Source organism: Papaver somniferum, chromosome 4 (assembly GCF_003573695.1).
Source record: "Papaver somniferum cultivar HN1 chromosome 4, ASM357369v1, whole genome shotgun sequence".
NCBI classification, from domain to species: Eukaryota; Viridiplantae; Streptophyta; class Magnoliopsida; order Ranunculales; family Papaveraceae; genus Papaver; species Papaver somniferum.
Genome location: NC_039361.1, coordinates 26,859,653 through 26,880,682, shown reverse-complemented (window position 1 = coordinate 26,880,682; position 21,030 = coordinate 26,859,653). Strand labels below are relative to the sequence as shown.

The 21,030-nt window shown below is 39.6% G+C and overlaps 3 protein-coding genes across 3 annotated transcripts; all 3 read left to right on the top strand.

The window, feature by feature from the left end:
• The first annotated feature begins 1,469 nt into the window (after positions 1–1,469).
• Positions 1,470–2,897, top strand: LOC113272225. The gene is made up of 2 exons (XM_026522099.1): positions 1,470–1,961; positions 2,061–2,897. Exons 1-2 carry the CDS (start codon positions 1,470–1,472, stop codon positions 2,895–2,897), a joined length of 1,329 nt encoding a protein of 442 aa, XP_026377884.1.
• Positions 2,898–8,343: 5,446 nt separating this feature from the next.
• Positions 8,344–11,152, top strand: LOC113275004 (probable carboxylesterase 120). Its single transcript, XM_026524433.1, has 2 exons — positions 8,344–9,488; positions 11,031–11,152. The coding sequence occupies exon 1, from the start codon at positions 8,360–8,362 to the stop codon at positions 9,476–9,478; it is 1,119 nt and encodes a 372-aa protein (XP_026380218.1). The 5' UTR covers positions 8,344–8,359; the 3' UTR covers positions 9,479–9,488; positions 11,031–11,152.
• Positions 11,121–11,765, top strand: LOC113272224 (probable carboxylesterase 8). The gene has a single exon (XM_026522098.1). The coding sequence runs from the start codon at positions 11,121–11,123 to the stop codon at positions 11,763–11,765; it is 645 nt and encodes a 214-aa protein (XP_026377883.1).
• Positions 11,766–21,030: the final 9,265 nt, after the last annotated feature.

Below are 21,030 nucleotides of genomic sequence, written 5' to 3'. Positions count from 1 at the left end.
TGTTGATACAAAAATCTGGACCTAACTTATTTCTAAATTTTCAATTTCGTTATCAACTTGGCGGCAACGGCAGTGGATTTGGAGGCGATGGTGGTTGCGATGGCGGTGGCGGTAGTGTCAGCGGTGACGATGAGTGGTGGAGTTGTGATGGTGAAATGTTGGTGATGGTTGTGAAGTGGTGGCGGCGATGGTGATGGTTGTGGAGTGGTGGTGGTGGTGAATTGCCGTCGTTAGAGTTTGAGGCGGTGATGGAGTGATCAAGATAGAAAATTATTGTTTTTTGAAATAAATAAAAATATCATATTGAATAGATTACTAAAATAAATTATTTCTAAATGGATAAAGTTTATATATAAGAGGAGGGGAATATTTATAATGTGATAGGGGTATTTTTGAAGGATTCCAAATCGAAGGGTATTTAATTAATATACCCATTTTATAAATTTCTTTAATATTTTAGGTCGGGTCCCGTTAAAAATGAACTTATGAAAATAAAAACTTTAAGGGTATGTTAGAGAGTTCATTGGAAAATATGATTAGAAACAGAAGCTCGACACAATTTTGAAACATACCAAAATGAAATAGAGGACGGTCTTTTTGAAACGGAGGGAGTAGTTGTTTTTTAGTTTGGATATTGTTTCAATAATTTATTTTAATCGCTAATTAATTTTTATTCAACTAATATTATTTATTTGCATTTATATTATGTGTAACAATATATGCTAGTCACTAAAGAAAATTTGGTAACGAATTTGAGATGAACGAATTTCGTTGCTAAAACTATTTTATGTCATGAATTTTTTTCCTCATTATAAAGTATTCCGAGGAAAATAAATCTTGTTTCATTATTTAAACTAATAAAATGATTTCCTCACCAAAAATACCCAGAGTGACAAAAATTCTATATCACTCAATATATTTGCTCACAAAAAGACAGTTTTGGTGGGAAATATACTTAAGTCACTAATTAAAAAATTCGTTAAAAATTTCTTAGCATCCGTCATAAAAAGACGTTCTATGACTTATAATAGGTGACGAATTTTTCTACGCCGCTGAAATTTTTTCGTAATGAAGAAATTGATTTTCCTAACACGATTATTTGCCACTAAGAACAACTTTTCTTGTAGTGAATTATCAAGAAATATAACAACTCTAACAGTTGGTGGAAACACAAGCAGAATATATAACACCTCTTGGAGCATCTTAAGACAAAGATAAAGCATATGCAATTGAACTTTTATATTGAGCCGTAACAAATTCACAAAGTAGAATATAACCAATAAATCTAATAACTTCTAAATGTAGCTGAGAATCTAAAATGCCCAAACAAAATTAGGAACGAGAGTAAAGAAGTATACCTGGGGAAAAGAAGAGTCGAGATCTATCAGAGACGAACCTGTGGGGTTAATACTTTCATTCAAATCTGAAGAACTTGCACAAGCAATAGAAATATAGCCAGAAGTATCTGCATGGGTTCAGTTATTTCATGCAAAGTATCTGCAGAATACTTCTTTTGGGATTATCAGGTTAAGCAGGGTGATTCTAATACATGGAAAGATATGATTGCAGTTCGTAACATCTTCACCAATAATTGTTGTTGGTTTATTAGGTTCGGAGATAACATCCAGATTTGGAACGACCCATGGATCCCAAATCTACCGGGTTTTAGACCAACCATGCTGCAAAATTCAATTATTCAGGTGACGTGGGTTTCAGAACTCTTTGTTCAGGGTCAAAAAATCTGGAATGTGGAGTTATTGTTGGAGTTATTCCCGCTGGATCAAGCGGAAATTATATCTCAAATATATATTCCGCAAGAAGAGGAAGTTCAAGACAAGTTAATATGGATAAAAACTCCTTCTGGGAAGTTTACTACAAAGTCATGTTATAAACTTCTCTCTGATAATAATCTAACAACCTCTTCAATGGCAGAATTTCCGTGGAAACAATTTTGGAAGAAGGTTAAAACTCTATCAAAGATCCAGGATTTCTTATGGAAGGTTCTTCAATAAGGAATTGCAGTTTATGCTAATCTCAGTAAATACGATCCTAATGTTCAGAACGTATGTCCTTTGTGCAATTTAGCAGAGGAGTCGATATTTCATCTATTCTTCAGTTGTCAGTTTGATTTGGAAGTGTTTCAGAACAGTCCGATATTGATCGAAACACATGGAGAAACTGTAATGGAAGTTATCAGTCATTGGTTGGCTTACCCTGATCAAGGTATTATACCGAACTTAGGTTCTTGCTTAATGTGGAATATTTGGAAGATAAGGAACGATTTGGTCTTTAACAATAATCACACAGCGGTTGGTATTTGTATCCACAAAGCTCTGGAAGATTTTGAGTGTTTAGATCTGCACCATGCTTTGAACTATTGCTCGGAGATTCAGGTCAATCAAAATAACTTTGCAGCTTGGGAACTTCAATCTTCAACCTTTGTGAAGACCAATGTGGATGCCACATATAATAATGGCAAAGGAGCTGTAGCAGCAGTTGCGGTAGATTTTTTTGGCAATCATCTGGGTTGTGGTGCAATCTGTTTTGATACATTCTCTGCAGCAATGGCAGAAGCAAAAGCATATGGCTTTGGAATACAACTGGCTAGGAGATTACAACTTCCTCGTGTAATTGTGGAAGTTGATGCATCTGAGATTCCAAAAGCAGTGACAGGAAATACGAATGAGATCCCTTGGAGTATTCGCTCAACGGTTCTATCTATTCGTGATCGCATCAAGGATTTTAGTGAAATTAAATTTGTAGTTATTCCTAGAGATGCTAATTCTATTACGCATGACTTAATTCAATACGCAATCTCAAACTATATTAACAAATGGTGGTATCATGATGAATCACCTAATTTTATTATGCAACGTCTCACTTTTAGTGAGGAATAATATAATTATTCATCTGTTTCCTTCAAAAAAAAAAAAAAAATCCACAATTAATCCAACCCAGCAAAACCTTCTACCTTCTCTACAAACGAAATTCAATTATTATTATTCTCGCAAATTCCACAATTACCATTATTATTAGGTGTAATTTGTGTTACCTCCCCTGGCGAAGATTGTAATTTGAGTTACCTTCCCTACAAAAATAAAATTTGCAAAACCTCCTCTACTTAAGTATTCCGTCCATTCCAGGTTAGGTGACTCATCAACACCATACACGTGGCAAAAAATTTATGCACGTGTCAAACATCAAATCCTTTTTAGAATTATATACGCGTCAGATAGTACCACGTGCCATCTTTCTTCTCCGGCACCGATTCGTTCTGGAAAATGCCCTTCTCTCTCACATTTCTCTCTGCTTCTTGCACCTAAATATTTCTATTGTTCATCTGCAGCATCATCGCCATCACCAACAACATCGCCTCCATCACCAACTGATACTCCTGCTTCATCAACAACGCCAGAATTTGGATTAAAAGAATGTAAAAACAAACTAGATCTTATCTAAGCTCATGGGATTTCTCGGTTCATCCATGTGACCATATTAACACTGATCGTGTTTGGATTATTCATTTTAATTGAGACGTGGGTTGTGTTTAATTGGTAATAACGAAGATTTTCATTTTGGCTTAGAAAGGTTTGATTTTGGGATATTTAATGTTTGGTACCCGGCAAATGACCAACACATTGCTTTGTACCCAACATTTTAAAAATTAAGGCTTGGTAGTTAGATCCGCCGTATAACAGTCAACGTTAGGCTAATATTCATTTTATTTTTCATAATTTTTATTAAAAATTCATTTAATCTTACGAATTTATCCCAAAACAAAAACCATTATTTTCTCCTTTCTTCTCTGCAAACCTCAAATCTAGGGGAGAAAAAACCACTTATGAAACCGATCTTCTTCATCTCCGGATCTTCTTCATTATCGTATCTTCTTCATCTCCGGATCTTCTTCAACTGTTTCTTCCGCCAATTCGATGACTTCCTGGAAACCTAGAAACAAAACCAACAAAATTACCAAGTTCAAATCAATTAGTTGAATCCAATGTAGTCAATATCGGCCGTGGCCGATATATCGGGGATATTTCGGATATCGGCCCAAAACGATACGGTAAGAAGGATATCGGGGATACGATATTCGTCCGATAATATCGGCCGTATCGGTCGATATGAAATTTTCCTACATTTCCTGATATGAGACGGTATTGGTCGTTTTCTATAAAGTTTAAGGGTAATTTTGGCGAAGAAAGTCTTCCGGGTGGTAGTAGAGGTGCATGTAGCTCTCGAAGCAAGTCTACTAAAATTACTCTTTTGTTTTTTTGATAAAATTGGTGTTATCTATTATATTTTATTCGAAAATGTGTGGAGAAATGTTTAATATAAAATTATAGTCTCTAAATCTAGAACCGATATTTCAACGATAATATCCCCGATATAAAATCGTACCAGTGCATCGGTCCCGGCCGAGATGAACCGATATCCGATATTAACTACATTGGTTGAATCAACCCAAATCAAATCATTCAAGTGGAAACATAATAACTCTTAGAATCCCTGTAAACTAAACCCAAGTAATAACCTTTTGTTCACCCCAATTATTAAAATCAAAATTTTTGGGTGTTTTTTAAAACGAGGGTTTCAAGTGATTTAGACAGTGGTTGTTGATTCAACAAATGATTTAGAAGCTGAAGATATTATGTCCACGTATACATGGACCAAGTATATTAATCGATTGCAACTGTTGATTCTCACTTTTTTATATTCGATTTTAATGGCGGCTGTGGCAAGGAAAGAAGAACAGCAGCTTCTCGAGAGATGGAAAGGGGATCCGGTTTTTATGTTCTACGATGAAGAATTAGAAGATGAGAAGTAATGGGTTCGATATATAGAAGAGTGAATCCTAGAGCTACTGTTGATGGATTGAATTTGAGATCGGAAGAGAATGAGATTGAATTTGTTAGGGTTTGTGAGAAGATGGTGCTGCTCCTACATCTGGACCAAGAACTCAGAGAAATCAGGGACGAAAAAGGGAGCGTTGAGGTCGAATTAGTTGCAAGAAGATGTTGCTGTGAATAATTGGGTTTGAATCAGATCGAGAAGAAGAGAAATGTCTAGAACAAGAGATGGAGAAGAAAGAATAGGGATAAATCGGTAATCTAGAATTTTGTTTATAAGTAAAATATAAAATGGTCGGTCAATTTATTGACTTTGACAGTCAACGGCAGATCTAGGTACGAACCCCTAATTTTCAAAGTATTGGGTACCAAAGCAATGTATTGGTCATTTGATGGGAACCAAACATTAAATATCCCTTTGATTTTCTCTCTGTTAAGTTATGGGTTTTAATTTATGGTTAGTCTTTGGACAAGGTTTATGCCCAGAAGATTATGGGGAACATTTGGTTGTTGTCGTTGGTTTTATGGAAATGAATGACGGAGATTGATAATCTAAGTTATCGTATCGAGTTGGATGAGTTATCGAGGTAAGAAATTAGGGAAAGAAAACAACGTTTGCGTTGTATTTGCTGCCAGAAATAAGCCAAGTGATGCTACTACAACCGTTAGAACGTGATATTGTTTAGGAATATTGGGATATTGGGTTTCCCTTAGAACGTGAAATTGTTGCAGGAAAGGAGATACAGTGGGCTTAAGAATCAACAGAAAGCTCTAGTCTATATCACCAGCAGAACGTAAAGAAAGTGTTTGTGGAAATGCCTGAGCGATTAGTTTCTCGCTGATTTATGCTCAGTTGATATTAGTTTCCTGAACTAGCATCACCGTCAGCAAAACAATAATATATCCAACAGCTGGAAACTCTCTGATTTACAAGACTGTGTCGCAACAGCCGGAGAAGAAAGATGGCACGTGGCACTATTTGACACGTGTATGATTCTGGAAAGGATTAGATATATGACACGCGTGTAATTTTGCCAGGCGTATACTGTCGCCGAGTCCCCTAACCTGAAATGGACGAAATACTTAACAAGGGGAGGTCTAGCTAATTTTATTTTTCTAGGGGAGATAACTCAAATTATAATCTTCGTCAGGGGAGGTAACACAAATTACCCCTTATTATTATTATTATTGGGAAAGAGACAACTTAAAAATCACAAATTAATATTATGAAACTCAACTGATATCTAGAACTTCTTAAGAAAAAAACAGAAAAAACAACTCTGGAGCTTCTTCTTCTTGCTCAGATTTAGTCCTTCTGGGCTAGATCTGAGCAAGGATTTTCTGTTTTTTATGAATAAAAGTAGTGTAATTTGTAGTTTTAGGTTTTGTTTGTTGTTTTTGGTGTCTATGGACACATTTCTTCGTTATTTGGGCGATATTCTCTTCGTCTTTAGGACGATTTTCTCTTCGCTCTAATAGCGATTCTCTCAAATCTCCATGGTGTTTCTTGGCTTGCTATTCTCGATTCATCAAGAACATCAATGATTCTGTTCGGATTCGCTTTGGATTCATCTTCAACAAGAGGGATTTAGGACATCCGGATTCGTTTGGATCTACAACATTTTGGGCAAATTACTCCATTTTATTTGGAGCATCTCTTATTGAAGAAGATAATTATTTCAAATGGTCGGAGTTGATTCCGGTTCACACCATCGTTCGTCAATACTACTGGTACAAAAATTGGATATCTTTGCGGTGCATGGCTCTTTCTCTTCGCGATGTATTTGCAATTGGTGTCACCATTTGTATTTGGGTTTTGATTATCTTGTATTTTGGTGTTTTTGATAATCTTGTAAGCAATCATGTAATCACTATTTTGATTTGAATGAATTGAAAATGTGATCTTCCAAGAAGAAAAAAAACCGGGTACTGAACCAAAATTAATTAAATTATTATTATCAATCAATGAATTATTATTAATCAATGAATAACCCAAAACCAATTTTAAGTCATTGACTAACCACCACCACGTACACCTTAAATCGGTAGTAACCTCGTCGTGTTTCTCACATCAATTAATAACACTTATCAAAATAAATAAACAATAGCATGTTATCTAGTTTGGATTGAAATAGCTAAAGCGCATGTTATCACTTAAAATATAATGACAACAGATAGTTATCTTGCACAGTGTGAGCATATCCAAAAAAGACCGTAAGATATAAAAGATCACCCATCAATCATGTCAGTGCATAGTAATGGATTTCTATTATTGAAGCATCATAGGATTAGAATTAGATAAAACCGAGTATATATTCAACTTTAAAAAATGCCAAGTAAAATGCAGAAAACAAAACGGAACCAGTCGCAAACCTGTTTTCGCTATTCGTGATATTTTGATGTCACTTAGATCATACCACCACAAAATTATATCCGGGCACTATGATTCAACCGAACGCCGCTTAACCCCAGTAATCCCGCCAATAATACTCAAAACCTATTCTATAATGATTTTTCTCCTAAATTTTTTTCCTCTCTTATGTTTCTACCGAATTTTGTTAACCCTAACATCAAAAATTAGCCCACCATTTATAACCCCTTTCCATTAACTACGATCCTAAGATTAAATGGTCTCGATCCAACGGCACACATTGAAAACCTAAACACAGTATCCAATATTGTTTCCACTAAATAAAAATCGAGTTAAAGTATTTGATTTCATTTCCCAAATATATATATTTTTTTGTTGTTGTTGTGGTGGCGGCGGCGACGGCGACGGTGGGGTTGTTTGATTTATAATAAGAGGAAATCATCGGCTCTGATTTTTCACTTGGGACCGGAAAAATCATGGAAATATGAGGAGAGGGCAACAAACAAACCCTCAAGAAAAACTCCCATTTCCCAAATATATACTCTTAACATTTTTTTTTAATGGGAAAAGATCATATATTAACTGGCAAATATAGTACAAAAGATTTACAAAATCATTTTTATCAAAAATATTAGAATTTATGCTAGATTTATGGATTTTTTGGTGCAGGCTATCCGACATGTGTTGTAGCTTTTTAATCTTGCCTCATTGGCAATGTAGTCTCCCATGATATTGAAGCATATGGAAAAGACGACGGTCAACATATATGATGCTAGCTATCGTGGGGATTCTTAGGGTATGAAAACGTAGACGTCTAGGACTTACCTAGTGAATTCGGTTCATGGACAAGTAGTGGACTTGGTGTAGAGTTTGTGGAGAGACATGGACGATTAGCTCGTACTCGTATGCATTACCTAAACACAAAACCTATTTATTGAGATCAGATCAAATCAATTTTCCTCGTCTCCAAAAGTAAAAACAAAAAGAAAACTTAGCACCAACCAATTAATACATGTCATTGACTTTGCGCTTAGTGCAATGACGCAGCAAATGAGGTAATGATGGAGGCGTGTTAACTATACGCTAATATATTATTGAATTTTGCCCTTCCAAAGATTCCACCAGAACCTACCGATTAATGACAGGTGATCAACCTATCATCCACTGTTCCAGCTCCTGCAAGCCCCATCTATATTTAATACTCAGTTTTCAATGCGACACCATCCAAAACCATCCCCTAAACCACCTTAATCCACATCCAAAAATGGCAGATCAACATTCAACTACTACTAGTAGTACCATCGATCCTTACGAAGCCTTAATGGTTGTTCACGATCCCGATCATGATACCCTGACACGAAATCTCCCGGTTCTCATTACTAACGCAACAGATGATCCAAATTCCAAAGACATACTTTTAAATGCTCAACACAATACTTGGATTCGTATCTTCAAACCCACAGTTCAAGATTTACCCGCAACAAATAAGCTTCCGGTCATAATTTATTACCATGGTGGTGGGTTCGTTCTTTGCAGCACATTTTGGACCATTTATCATGAGTACTGCAAATCCAAGGCAACTACTTTGTCTGCAATAGTAGCATCAGTAGAGTATCGTCTTGCACCGGAAAGTCGATTGCCGGCTGCATATGATGATGCTGTTGATGCTCTAAACTGGGTTAAACACCAAGCTTCCGGAGGTAAACCAAGTGAGCCGTGGTTAAGGGATTATGCTGATTTCAGTAATTGTTATATTATGGGAGAAAGTGCAGGTGGAAATATTGCTTACAACGTTTCTTTAAGAGCATCAGAATTGGATCTTGGCCCTGTGAATATTTCTGGGGTTATACTGAATCAACCATTTATGGGTGGAATTGAAAGAACGGATTCTGAACTCAGATTAATCAATGACAAGATTTTGTCTCTCCCGGTAAGTGACTTGATGTGGGAATTGTCTTTGCCGATTGGGTCTAATAGAAACCATCCTTACTGTAATCTTTTGATTAACGAAGACGAAGAATCGTTACGAAAGAAATGTGGGTTTATAAAGAAATGTTTGGTTATTGGGTGTGATGGAGATCCATTGATTGACAGACAAGTTGAATTTGTGAAGCTGTTGGAAGGAAAAGGTGTCAAGGTTGAGACTTTTATGCAAGAAGGTGGATATCATGGCATGGTTTACTTTGAGCCTAAAGAACTTGAAATCATGTTGGAAAGAGTCAAAGACTTCATTTTATCGGGAGCTTCAAGATTATAAGGGAAAGCAGGTACCTTTTGATTTGTTCAATTACTTCAAGAAATGTATGCAATACTAGACTATTCTGTTGCCAATAAGTTTGCAACATTTGGTTTATACCACCTTCTCTGCATTATTCCAATTTATTTTGCAAAATTTGCCAATAATTTTCTTTTTCGATCTTATTATAGGGGCGTCATGTTTTATTAGAGGGGCGACATTCTAATAGGATAAAAAGGGTCATTACATGATCATTCAAGGTGTCCCTTATCAAAAAAGTTAGAAATGACAAATTAATCCTCATTGTTGATAACCTAGTTTAGTGATGATAATCAAGTTTAGTGTTAATGATTAATTTCACTTATATTAACTCAAAATCAAAACAAAATCAGATTTTTAGAGTTAAAAAGAAAAAAGTTTAGAGGAAAAGAAAAAGAAAAACTTTTGTGATATTTGTGAAACCCAAGATTTTGATTCACTCAACCAAAATGAGTGATTCCAGTGACCCGGTATATTTCTAAATTAGTTCCCATTAGCTTTTTCTCGCTCAAAATTATCTAAAGTACGTAACAAAATCAAAACTTTTAAATTTTCAGAAGAACTTACGATTGCAATTTTGCTCGTGACCAACCGTAACTCTTAGTCACGGTTCGTAAATTATCGAATACCAACCGTAACTGGTTAAATTTGGGGAAGATCCAATTGTAAAACCAGTTACGGTTGGTTATTAAATTTGGACAACAACCGTAACTAAATTACGGTTGGTAACTAATGAATCGAGACCAACTGTAACTGCCCTACGGTTGGTGTGTCAACTTAACTTTTGAACCGTAAATCATTATTTGATAATTCTTAAGACACAGGATTATTTACGGTTGGTATGGTTGTTTGAGTAACAAACCGTAACTCAATTACGGTTGATAAATATGATGCAAATACAAACCGTAACTGAACATATTTCTCAAAACTAAGAACTTACGGTTGGTATTTGAGTTAAAACCAACCGTAACATCAACTCAATCTACAGTTACGGTTCGTATTTGAGTTATTACCAACCGTAACTCACATGCAACCAAAAATTTCAATTTTCATACAAAACCCTAATTTTTGATACAAAATTAACTTAAATCCAACATGATAAACTAAACCCTAACTGGGTTTTTCCAAACATTTTTCGAATCGTCGATTAATCGAAGACGTTGAAATTTTCAGTTTTAATGGAGGTTCGGTTGATGGAGGAGAAGAGAAGATGAAGAAGATGATGAAAAAAAACTGATTTGATTTTTTCTGATTCATTAGGTTTAAAAAAATTGATTTGATTTTGGTTGATTTAAGATGAAAAGGATAATCTAGTCAATTAACATTCCCTAACCAACTAAAGGGACATTACTATCACAATACCGCCCTCTAATAAATCATGCCGCCCCTATAATAAGCGTTTTAGTCCATTTTGGATTTATATTTTCTTTGCCCTGGACCAGTCATTGCCATATGAGCTATTTAATTACATCTTATCAGTGGCAAGTAAAAGCCAATTTAACAGCTGTTTTTTTTTTGGTCATTCCACCGACAGCTGTAAACGTATGCATTCGGTATATAAGAGTTCGTTCGGGTAATCACAAACCACACAGTTCAAACCTTTACCCAAATCATTTATCAAACAATGGCTAAAACAGGTTTCGCCTGGGATATTGATGCTGCTACAACCGATCCTTATGAGAAACTTATGTGCGTCCACAATCCGGACGAAGATACTCTTGTCAGAAACCTCCCAATTCCGGTTATTCCCTTAGATCAGAACACCAAAGACATTTCTTTAAATCCTGGCCGGAAAACCTCAATCCGAATTTTTCGACCAGCAACTGAACTCTTTGTAACAAATAAGCTTCCTGTAATAATTTACTTTCATGGTGGTGGTTTCATTCTTTTCAGTGCAGCTTCAATTATTGTCCACAATTTCTGCCAATCCATTGCAACTCATTTACCTGCAGTAGTCGTCTCTGTAGAATACCGTCTTGCGCCCGAAAGCCGACTTCCCGCTGCCTATGATGATGCTGTGGATGCTCTCAACTGGGTCAAAACTCAAGCTTTAGATACCTTAAATGGTGAACCATGGTTGAAAGAGTATGTTGATTTCTCAAAGTGTTTCATTATGGGGTGCAGCTCTGGTGCTAATATTGCATATTTTGCCAATTTGAGAGCATTGGAAATGGATCTTGAACCAGTTAAGATCAATGGGCTAATACTGCACATACCTTTCTTTGGTAGTCTTGAGAGAACTGAATCAGAACAAAGTGTGAACACATAAATCTCGAAGCCATCCACGTGTTCACAAACAATAATCGTATACATTCTAATTCTGAAATTGTACGTCGTATATGTAAAGGAGATGATTATATCGATTCATCGATTTTAAGCCTTTGGGCTTGTCATTGTCTAGTCGAATATTATCATGAATAATGTTCGTATAAAAGGGGTAAACAGAGAATCAAACATAAATGTAAAGCACATGACGTTCAATGCTGAATGTAAAGTGCTGAAATATAAATGAGACAAAGATTTACGTGGTTCGTCACTAAGGCCTACATCCACGGGGTTGGTGTTTCGCTATGTATTGAATGATTACAAAGATAGTCAAATGACTTTAGAGTACACATAGGTCTGTGGAAGTAGGGGGATCACTTACTCTTCCTATTTCTCTCTCATATATTCTCCTATCTTTTCTCTGGATCGGTCGACCTCTTCTCTCTTAGTGGAGAGGGGTATTTATAGGGTTGGAACGTGGGTTCCACTTCTGAGGTGTCGTTGTAATCTTATCTTCTTGTGCTTTGTGCCCATTACGCAGAGGTCTTCGGCATATGCTGCGGCCTAAGCTTGAATACGAAGGGTTATCCTCGCCTCTTCCACGAGCTGATTGACACGTGTATATCTCTTTGGTATTTAATGCGGGTAGATGTCTGCTCGTGTCAGACAAGTGTCTCTTTGTCTGTTCACATCTGTGTCAGTCAAACTTCCTCTCAGCCGTTGATCTGGGATCTTCCCCGGGATTGGGTGTATTAACACCCAAGGGGTATTATCTGGTGCTCCTCTAAGCCATCATACCTCTGTGATCTTCTGTCCCTGACCGTCAGATCTGCTGACCGGTGGCATCTTCTGATGAGATGCTTGTTATCATGTTTTGATATCTTGTTTTGCATGCCTTCCACGTGTTCTTTCTGTACACGTGGTAGATGATGAAAGGTGTACATACAATTTGCCCCTCTTCTTCTGACTTGGGCGTATTTTGCAATTTAGAAGAAGAAAGGTCGTCCTACACGTTTTATCTCTCCTGAAATAACTTCCCCTATAAATACAGGCACGTTTCCCGATTTGCATTAACTTTTCCCATAACTGCTCCTTGGTACGAGGGACATTTATTGTCTTATCTAGCTTTATAAATAGGAAAGAGAATGTGAAAAAAAAACTTTTATCCTCTTCTTGTCAGTGTTCATCCTCTTCTTGTCAGTATTCATCCTTTCTTTGTTTTCTATTCTTGTTCGTTAGTCATTTATTATCGTCATGCTTGTGAGGAAGATAACAACATTCAATTTTCTGTCTCTTTCGCTCTCGATTGTTGTTGCCCCTGTATCGCAGACAACTAGCTTTTGATATCTCCGATCCTCCTTTCTTCGACTGTGGTTGGTGCTTGTCGTCCTCTTCTATACAGGTATGGGGTTTTTTATTAGCTTCTCATCATTGATTTATCTATGTATCTACCCGTTTGTTTCCTGCTGCTGTATTCTTGGCTTTGTGATGAAGAACACACATGTCGAAGCATATATGCTTGCCCCTGTTCTTTGTTACAAAGTCTGTGAGTCTGTATCTAAGTATTATCCCTGGAGTTTTATGGGGTATTTCTGGTTATTTTTAGTTCTTAGGGTTTTTAATGTTTATCCGGGTGAACCATCAATTATGGGTTTTTTTGATCTTTACATATTCTTCTCTAAACTGTTTTTGTGTTTCCTTGTAGATATGTATGATCGTCCGCGGGCTCCTTACCAAACCCCGCCGTCTAGTCCGCCAAGATCCCCTCCGCGTCGAGATTCTGACAGATCTCCACTTGGGGAAGGTCCTTACAAGTCTTCGCAATCGGATCCTCGGGGTCATAGGGTTTCATCTTCTTCTGGTGCGAAGGTTGTGCCTACTAAGAAAGGGGATGTGCCGACGGGTCCTTCTGGGTCTAGGTATGCTGTTAACCGTGCCCCTTCTCGTCCTCGTGAAGATTCTAGGAGTACGCAGGCTCCCCCTCGTGATGACTCTAGGAGTTCGTGGGCTCCTCCTCCTCGTAATGAAACATTGGATGTTCCGCCCCTTCGCTCTATGGCTCCTCCTTCAGTGCCTCCGCAGAAATCTTTGCCGCCTCCTCCCACGGTTTCTTTCAAAGGTAAGTACTCCAAGGGTACTATGTCGAGAGCTGATCTGTCTAAAAATCTTCCTTCTAAAAGGAAAGCTTCGGAATTGAGTCCTACTTCTGATTCCGCAGACGAAGAAGAAATTGTCCCCGTGATACGCAACATGTCAGTTGGTAAGAAGAAGGTCACTTTCAAGCATATTGATCTTGAGATGTTCAAGGAAAAACATGAGCTTCAAGCTTTTGAGGTTCGCTTCTATGCCCCTGATGATGATATCACTTACGAGATCCTTGCTAAGTATCAGTTTGACGAGTTTCATCTATTGACTACGGTTGGAGCCTTCGAGGCGGGTCTCATGTTGCCCCTATATAAGTCGGGTGACTCCTTTTATTATGACATGCTGGCTAGTCGCGAAGGCTCTTCCACAAACACTCATAATCGTTCCGTGTCACAACTATCTGGGAATTATCTTCGTGCACTGAAGGAATGTTACCTGCGAAGCAAGGGAGAGACTATGATGACCTGCTATGTTCCAAATCCTGCTGAGAGAGAGTGGTACACTCCTCAGAATTTTAACAGTTCCTTTGGGGATTATGTCAACAGTAGAAACCGTAAGCCGTGGAGTGTTAGTCTTCGTAACATTGCTGCTCCTCGTGGTGAAATTCGTCTTTTGAGTGAGGTGAGTGATGCCAAGCTGAAGTATGTTCCCGGTACTGAGGGATCTGCTAAACGGAAACTCTTTCCTGCTCGTGAAAGGATTAAGCGTGACCATGATTATGAATGGCATGCTACTGTCATTGAGGTAGTTGGTCCTTGGGCTTATGGTTGGATTCCTGGTCCGCGCGGTTGGCGTCCTTCTGAAAACAGCAAGCCTCGTGAAACTCCTCCTGCTCGTTATGGATATTTCTGTCCTTGGCGTCCGAATTTCGCGGGCATGAATTTTCCTTACACTCTTGATGTCGTTGATGGAGATGAGAAGGAGAGTTCTGGTGCTACCCATCCACGGAAGAGTGCTGCTGCTGCCAAGGTATAGTTTCTTCTTATATTCTCTATTCTATTTTCCCCTTTTTCCTTGCTTGAAATAATTTTCATTTTTGAAGTGAGGGAAAAAATGAGCCTTTGTGGGGATGTGTACTGGTTTGTAGGTGTCGAAGAAGAAGAAACTTGGACCCAAACAATCTTCTACTGTGGTTACCGGTGAGGCTGAGGTTTATGAGGAGGTTACGAGTCCTGTAAACGAAGGGTATGCTAAGTACGAAGAAATGTCCGATGGAGAAGAGCGTACCGATACTTCTCACCCTGATGACGAAGGTGGTAATGGTGAAGAAGAAGTTGCCGCGGGTGGTGATGGTGAAGAAGAAATTGCCGCGGGTGGTGATGGTGAGTATGAGAGTAATATTACCGTTGGTGGTACTGGCGGGGGTGGATCTGCCCCTGTTGGCGATAATATTGTTGGTGTGGGTACTCTGCCCGTTATTTCCCCTGAATTTTCTTTTGGTAGGATATATTCCGCGGGGGAATCCTTTGATGTGAATGCTGCCATGGGTCTTGCCGAAGACTTCTCGTTGCTTTCCCCAAATGATGATTGGGATGTGCTTGGGGATATTGGTAAAGAAGATGCCACCAGTCAGCAGGCTGAAAATGCCGGTGGTCATACTGAGGCTGGTGATGTCGAGAATTGCGCGAGTGAGGGGAGAACAACCAAAGGGAAGTCTGCGGTTGAATCTCCTTCAGACGATTTCCCTTACTCGCTAATGCCTGAAGGCGAAGATGACATTTTGGCTTGGCTTAAGAATAAAAATCTGATGTTCGTCCCCAACCCTGCCCCAGTGGTCCCTGGTGAGAAGAATTCTGACGCTTATACTCGTCAGATGATGCAAGTGTCTTCTGAAGTCCGCGTTGCTGAGATGTGGGAGAAGAATCTGAGAGCTTCAGAAGCTAACCTAGTGGTTGACCCTCCCTCCTCTGTTGCTGATATGATGGCCATAGCTGATGGGTACCAATACGGTTTTCCCCAGCAGCGTGTCTTAGAGGTAAATCCTTGTACTGATTCCCTCATGATATACGAACATTGTATTCTTCGCGATATCCGATCCCTTGGGTATAATAATGTTTGTTGTTTGTGACATAGATGATGAGGAGCGAACATTGTAACCATGTTCTATACCAATTCTTTAAAGCAAAGTCTTTAAAGTTGGAGGCTAAGCTTCGTCATAGAGAAGAAGAACTATCTGCGGCCGAGATGGAAATAAGTGAACTGAAGGGTCGCCTGAAGGAAAAGGAGCGGCTGGGTAATGCCGAGGAGAGTCTCCGTTCGGAACTTGCTATAGTCCGCAACGAATTGGAGCAAGCTCGCAGAAATGTATCGTCCCTCACAGGTTCGTATTTTATTGGTCTTTTACTCCTCGTGATTCCCTATTTGTACTTTGGTGTTCTGTCTCAGTCTCCCCACCCTATCTTCAGTGGGTGGAGTCCCCGAGCTCATATGGCTTCGGAAAGAAAGGGAACGACAGAAATCCCGCATTGCAGAGTTGGTGGGTAAGTTGAAAAGCGAAGCCGTAAAGTGGAATGCTCGTGCTGATGAGCACAACGCCTTAGCAGCTGAGTGGCGTGAAAAGCGAACACTGATGGTTGATATGCAAAATAAGTACAATCATGACCGTCGTTGTTTAATGGTACGCTGCTATGGACGCGTGACAACCTGCGTGATGCTCGAGGACATGCTTCGGACTTAGAGGCTAGAGTGCGCTTTTTGGAAGGAGAGTTACAACAGGCTCGTTCTTTCTTAGGCCCCGGGGTTAGGGATAGTATGCTGCATCTTTCCGAGGAAAGAGATAATGTTAGGTCTGAGGTTGGTGCTCTTAGTAAAGCCCTAGCAGCGTCTCGAGCTGATGTTGGTCGCCAAGTGGAATCTGAAAGATATCTTGAAGTGAATGTGTATCGACTCCATAAAAGGATGGGGGAGATGAGCGCCGAAGTCAACCATCTTCGTCACTTGGATTCAATGAAGCAGGTAGATTTAGACGTGAGTCAATTTGCTCTTACGAACCTTCAAACGAATTATAAGAAACTATCCGACGAATATGACTTTCTTGATGAGGCTCGGGACACAGTTGTTAATGAGTATGAAGATGCTTCGGCTAATGTCGAAGGTATAACCTCGTTTTATCGAGTGTGATTCTGTTATTTCTTCGTTTTAACCCCTTGGTATTTCTTGTTTTCAGCACTCGAGGGACGGCTTCACGCAGCAAATGATGAGCTTAAAAAAGCTCAATCTTCCTTAGTGCATCAGGAAGGACAAGCCAACTATTTCAAAGGGCTGGCCGCGTCTCTTGAGGAAGCAGCAGAGATTGCCTCCAAAGAGGCGGAACGCCTATCTGCATTGCTGTCTCAGGCCAACCAGCGGACCGCTGTTATCACTTATAAAGCTCGATGTCAGTTGGCTGAAGAGACCAATAAAGTCCTAGATAAGATTGAACTTGATCTTAAAGTTGAACATGGTCTTGTCAAGAATTATCCGCGTCGTCCCCTTCCCGCGCCCTTGCCTGGTTCTTCTGGGCCTTCTTCAGGTGGTAGCGTACCTTCATCTCGCAAATACAACCATGTTGGTGGAGTTGTATCGTCCAAGTAGATTTATTTTATTAGTCATGGAAAGTTGATCCTTGTTGATTATATAATTTCAGATCATTTTTTGATGTGTTTCCTGTTTTATCTTATTTGCTGAACTTGTAATCAACTCTTTATGAAATGGATCATCCTTTTGGCATACCTGCGTTATCAATTCATTTTTATTTTAAGTATTGTGAAGTATTAAACTAGAAATAACTTGCTTTGTAGAAAGTTGAGAGTGTTTGGGTGCGACACCGAAGGTAAATACCTTCGTGATCGTCTTGAGACCTGTCACCCCGCTGGCGAATCCTGGGCCAGAGGATTCCCAAATGGTGGGGGCCGAGGCAGCGTTCTAGGATATGGTATGATTATTTGAAATATTTACATGCACCCATTCCGTCGACCCGCTGCCTTAAAATTGGTTGGGTATCTCTTTCTGCTGGGTGCCTTCCCCCTGGTCTTACACTCATACACACTGATAGGGGATCCCTGAGAGATTGTAGATTAACTACTTTCCCCAATATTGTTAATTTATTATGTAATGTACATGCGTTCACCCAGCGGGCCTTTTAATCATTGCGTTTGCTTGAAGATTTGCCAAAAAGTTTGTTTGATTAAAAGGTTGAGGCCTGCTACTCCTCGTCCAGAGATAGAATATGTAAAGCGGTTACGCTGCCTTCTTCTTCTGGTATTCTTCACGCAGATGCAAAGCTGCGCTGCTCCTATGGGTAGTACGGTTTGAGACATTTAGCATTCCAAGGGTGCCGGAGGACTTCACCTTTCAGATTGCGAAGATAGTAGGAACTGTTTCCCGCAATGTCGTGTATTATAAAAGGTCCTCCCCATGTAGGTGCTAACTTTCCCCATTTTTTCTCTCGTTGATACTGCGGGATTGTTCTTAGCACATACTTCCCTTCTACAAAATTTCGAAGCTTAACCTTTTTGTTGTACTCCATCGCTAATCTAAGTTGATAATTTTCCATCTTTTTCAATGATGCTTCCCTCCTTTCTTCCAGGTCATCCAGTCTCTCTAACATCATGTCTGTTGTGAGATTTTTCTCCCATGCTTCGGTCTTTGTGGTTGGCACGAGGATCTCTGTTGGGATGACTGCTTCATCTCCATAAGTGAGGAGAAATGGGGACTCCCCAGTGGTAGATCTTCATGTTGTCCTGTATGCCCATAATACATTGTGTAGCTGTTCACACCATCGCCCCTTGTGTTCATCTAATTACTTTTTGAGGATAAGGGCGAGGGTCTTGTTAGTAGCTTCCGCTTGTCCGTTGCTTTGAGGGTATATGGGGGTGGACTTGTTTTTCCTTATTTTGAAAGTGTCGAAGAGCATGTCTATGTTTTTCCCCTGTAATTGTTTACCATTATCGGACGCGATTTCCACTGGTATGCCGAACCTGCAAATAATGTTTTGGAATATGAAAGTAAACACGTCCACGTCTCTGATCATGGCTAAGGCTTTGGCTTTCACCCATTTACTGAAGTAGTCCGTGGCTACTATCAAAAATCGTCTTTTCCCTGATCCTTCGATGAAAGGCCCAACGATATATATGTTTTGCAAATGGCCACGGACTATCCACAGAATTCAACGTTGTTGCTGGTGCGTGTATCTTTTTGGCGAAACGCTGACATTCTTCACATCGTCGGGACATTCTTGTAGCATCTTGTATCATTGTGGGACAGTAATATCCTTGCATTTTTGCTTTGTCGGCTAGTGATCTCATGCCGCTATGATTCCATGCGTCACCATAATGGATGTCGTTTAGAATTCGATGCCCCTCTTTCCTGGATAAGCAATGTAGTAACGGTCCGAGGAAAGATTTCTTGTACAGGACCCATCCCGAAGATTATATCTTCCTACTTTGGAGAGTATTTTCCTGGTTTGTTTATGATCCGCGGGTAAGGTTCCATCCTTGAGAAACGCATGGATCATCATTCTCCAATCATCTTCGTTGTTGAAATCTTCGTCTTGATTTGCTCTTGACAGGATATCTTCTTCGTCAAAATCGTTACGGATGTCTTCTCCCACCTGATCTTCGATATTTTCTTCCACTGTATCTTGATTTGTAGCAAAGGAAAATTGTGATGCAATCGAAGGCTCGTATACCCTTGTTATTTTGATAGCTTCGATATTCTTGTCCTTCAGCATGGATGATATATATGCTAGGGCATCCGCGTGCCTGAGATCTCTTCTGCATAAGTCCCGGAACTTGATGTTCGGAATTTGTGATGCCAATGTTTGGACCAAGGCTATGTAAGCTGAGAGGGTGTCGTCATACACATTGTATTCGAGACCTATTTTACGTATGATAAGCTGCGAATCACTTGTCAGTCTTACATCAGTTACCCCCATCTCTATTATCAAGCGGAGGGCATGTACGACTGCCTCGTATTCGACGATGTTGTTAGTATGCTCTTTGAATTCTAACCTGAGTGCCTGTACGATCCTTTCTCCAGTTGGGGTGGTGATGACAATGCCTATTCCTGCCCCTTCCTTATTTTTGGAACCATCAACGAAGACTTCCCATTGTCTTTGACTCGCGGGTTCGAGGACATCAATTGGATCCTTGATTTCCTCGTCGGCTTCTGGTATTCCCCTAATCTCTTCATCGTTTTCCAGGGGGAGGTCTGCTAAGAAATCCGTCAATAATTGGGATTTTTGGGAATGTTGAATTTCATGAATGATGTTGAATTGGTCTAGGTGGGTGTTCCACTTGGCTATTCTACCTACTTTTCCCGCGCTTTTGAGGACTGCTTCCAGTGGTGCTTTGCATGGGACGCGGATGAAGTGAGTTAGGAAATAGGTTCTCAGCTTTTGAGTAGCCCATACTAATGCCAGGATGAGTTGTTCGATCTTCGTGTAATTCCTTTCCGCAGAATTGAGGGTCTTGCTGACATAATAGATAGGCTGTTATATCTTCGTATTAGTTTTGACCAACACTGCGCTAACTGCGTCTTCTGTCGCTGCTATGTACAATGCCAAAACCTCATCAGGATCAGGCTTCTGCAAGATTGGAATTGAAGCCAGGTATTCCATGATTCTTTGGAAGGCTTCTTCGCATTCTGCGGTCCATTCAAACTTACTCCCTTTTTTGAGAATATTGAAAAAATGTTTGCATTTGTTCGAGGATCGGGAAATAAATCTGCCCAAGGCTGCTAAGGACCCACTGAGCTTTTGCACTTCTTTTAAATTCTTCGGAGATGGCATTTCCACTATGGCCTGAATCTTCGCGGGGTCTACCTCAATACCCCTTTTTGTTACCAGATATCCGAGGAATTTCCCTGAGGTGACACCGAAGGTGCATTTTTCTGGATTTACTTTCATGTGATGTTTCCTCATTGCTTCGAAAATATCTCTCAGGTCCTGGTGGTGATCTTTGCGCAGCCTACTTTTGACGAGCATGTCATCAACGTAGACTTCTAGGGTACTACCAATCCATGGCCTGAAGATAGCATCGACCATTCTCTGGTAAGTTCCCCTGCGTTTCGAAGTCCAAAGGGCATTCTAGTGTAGCAATAAAGGCCATGCGGGGTGTAGAATGTGTGTGTAGTTGATCTTCTTC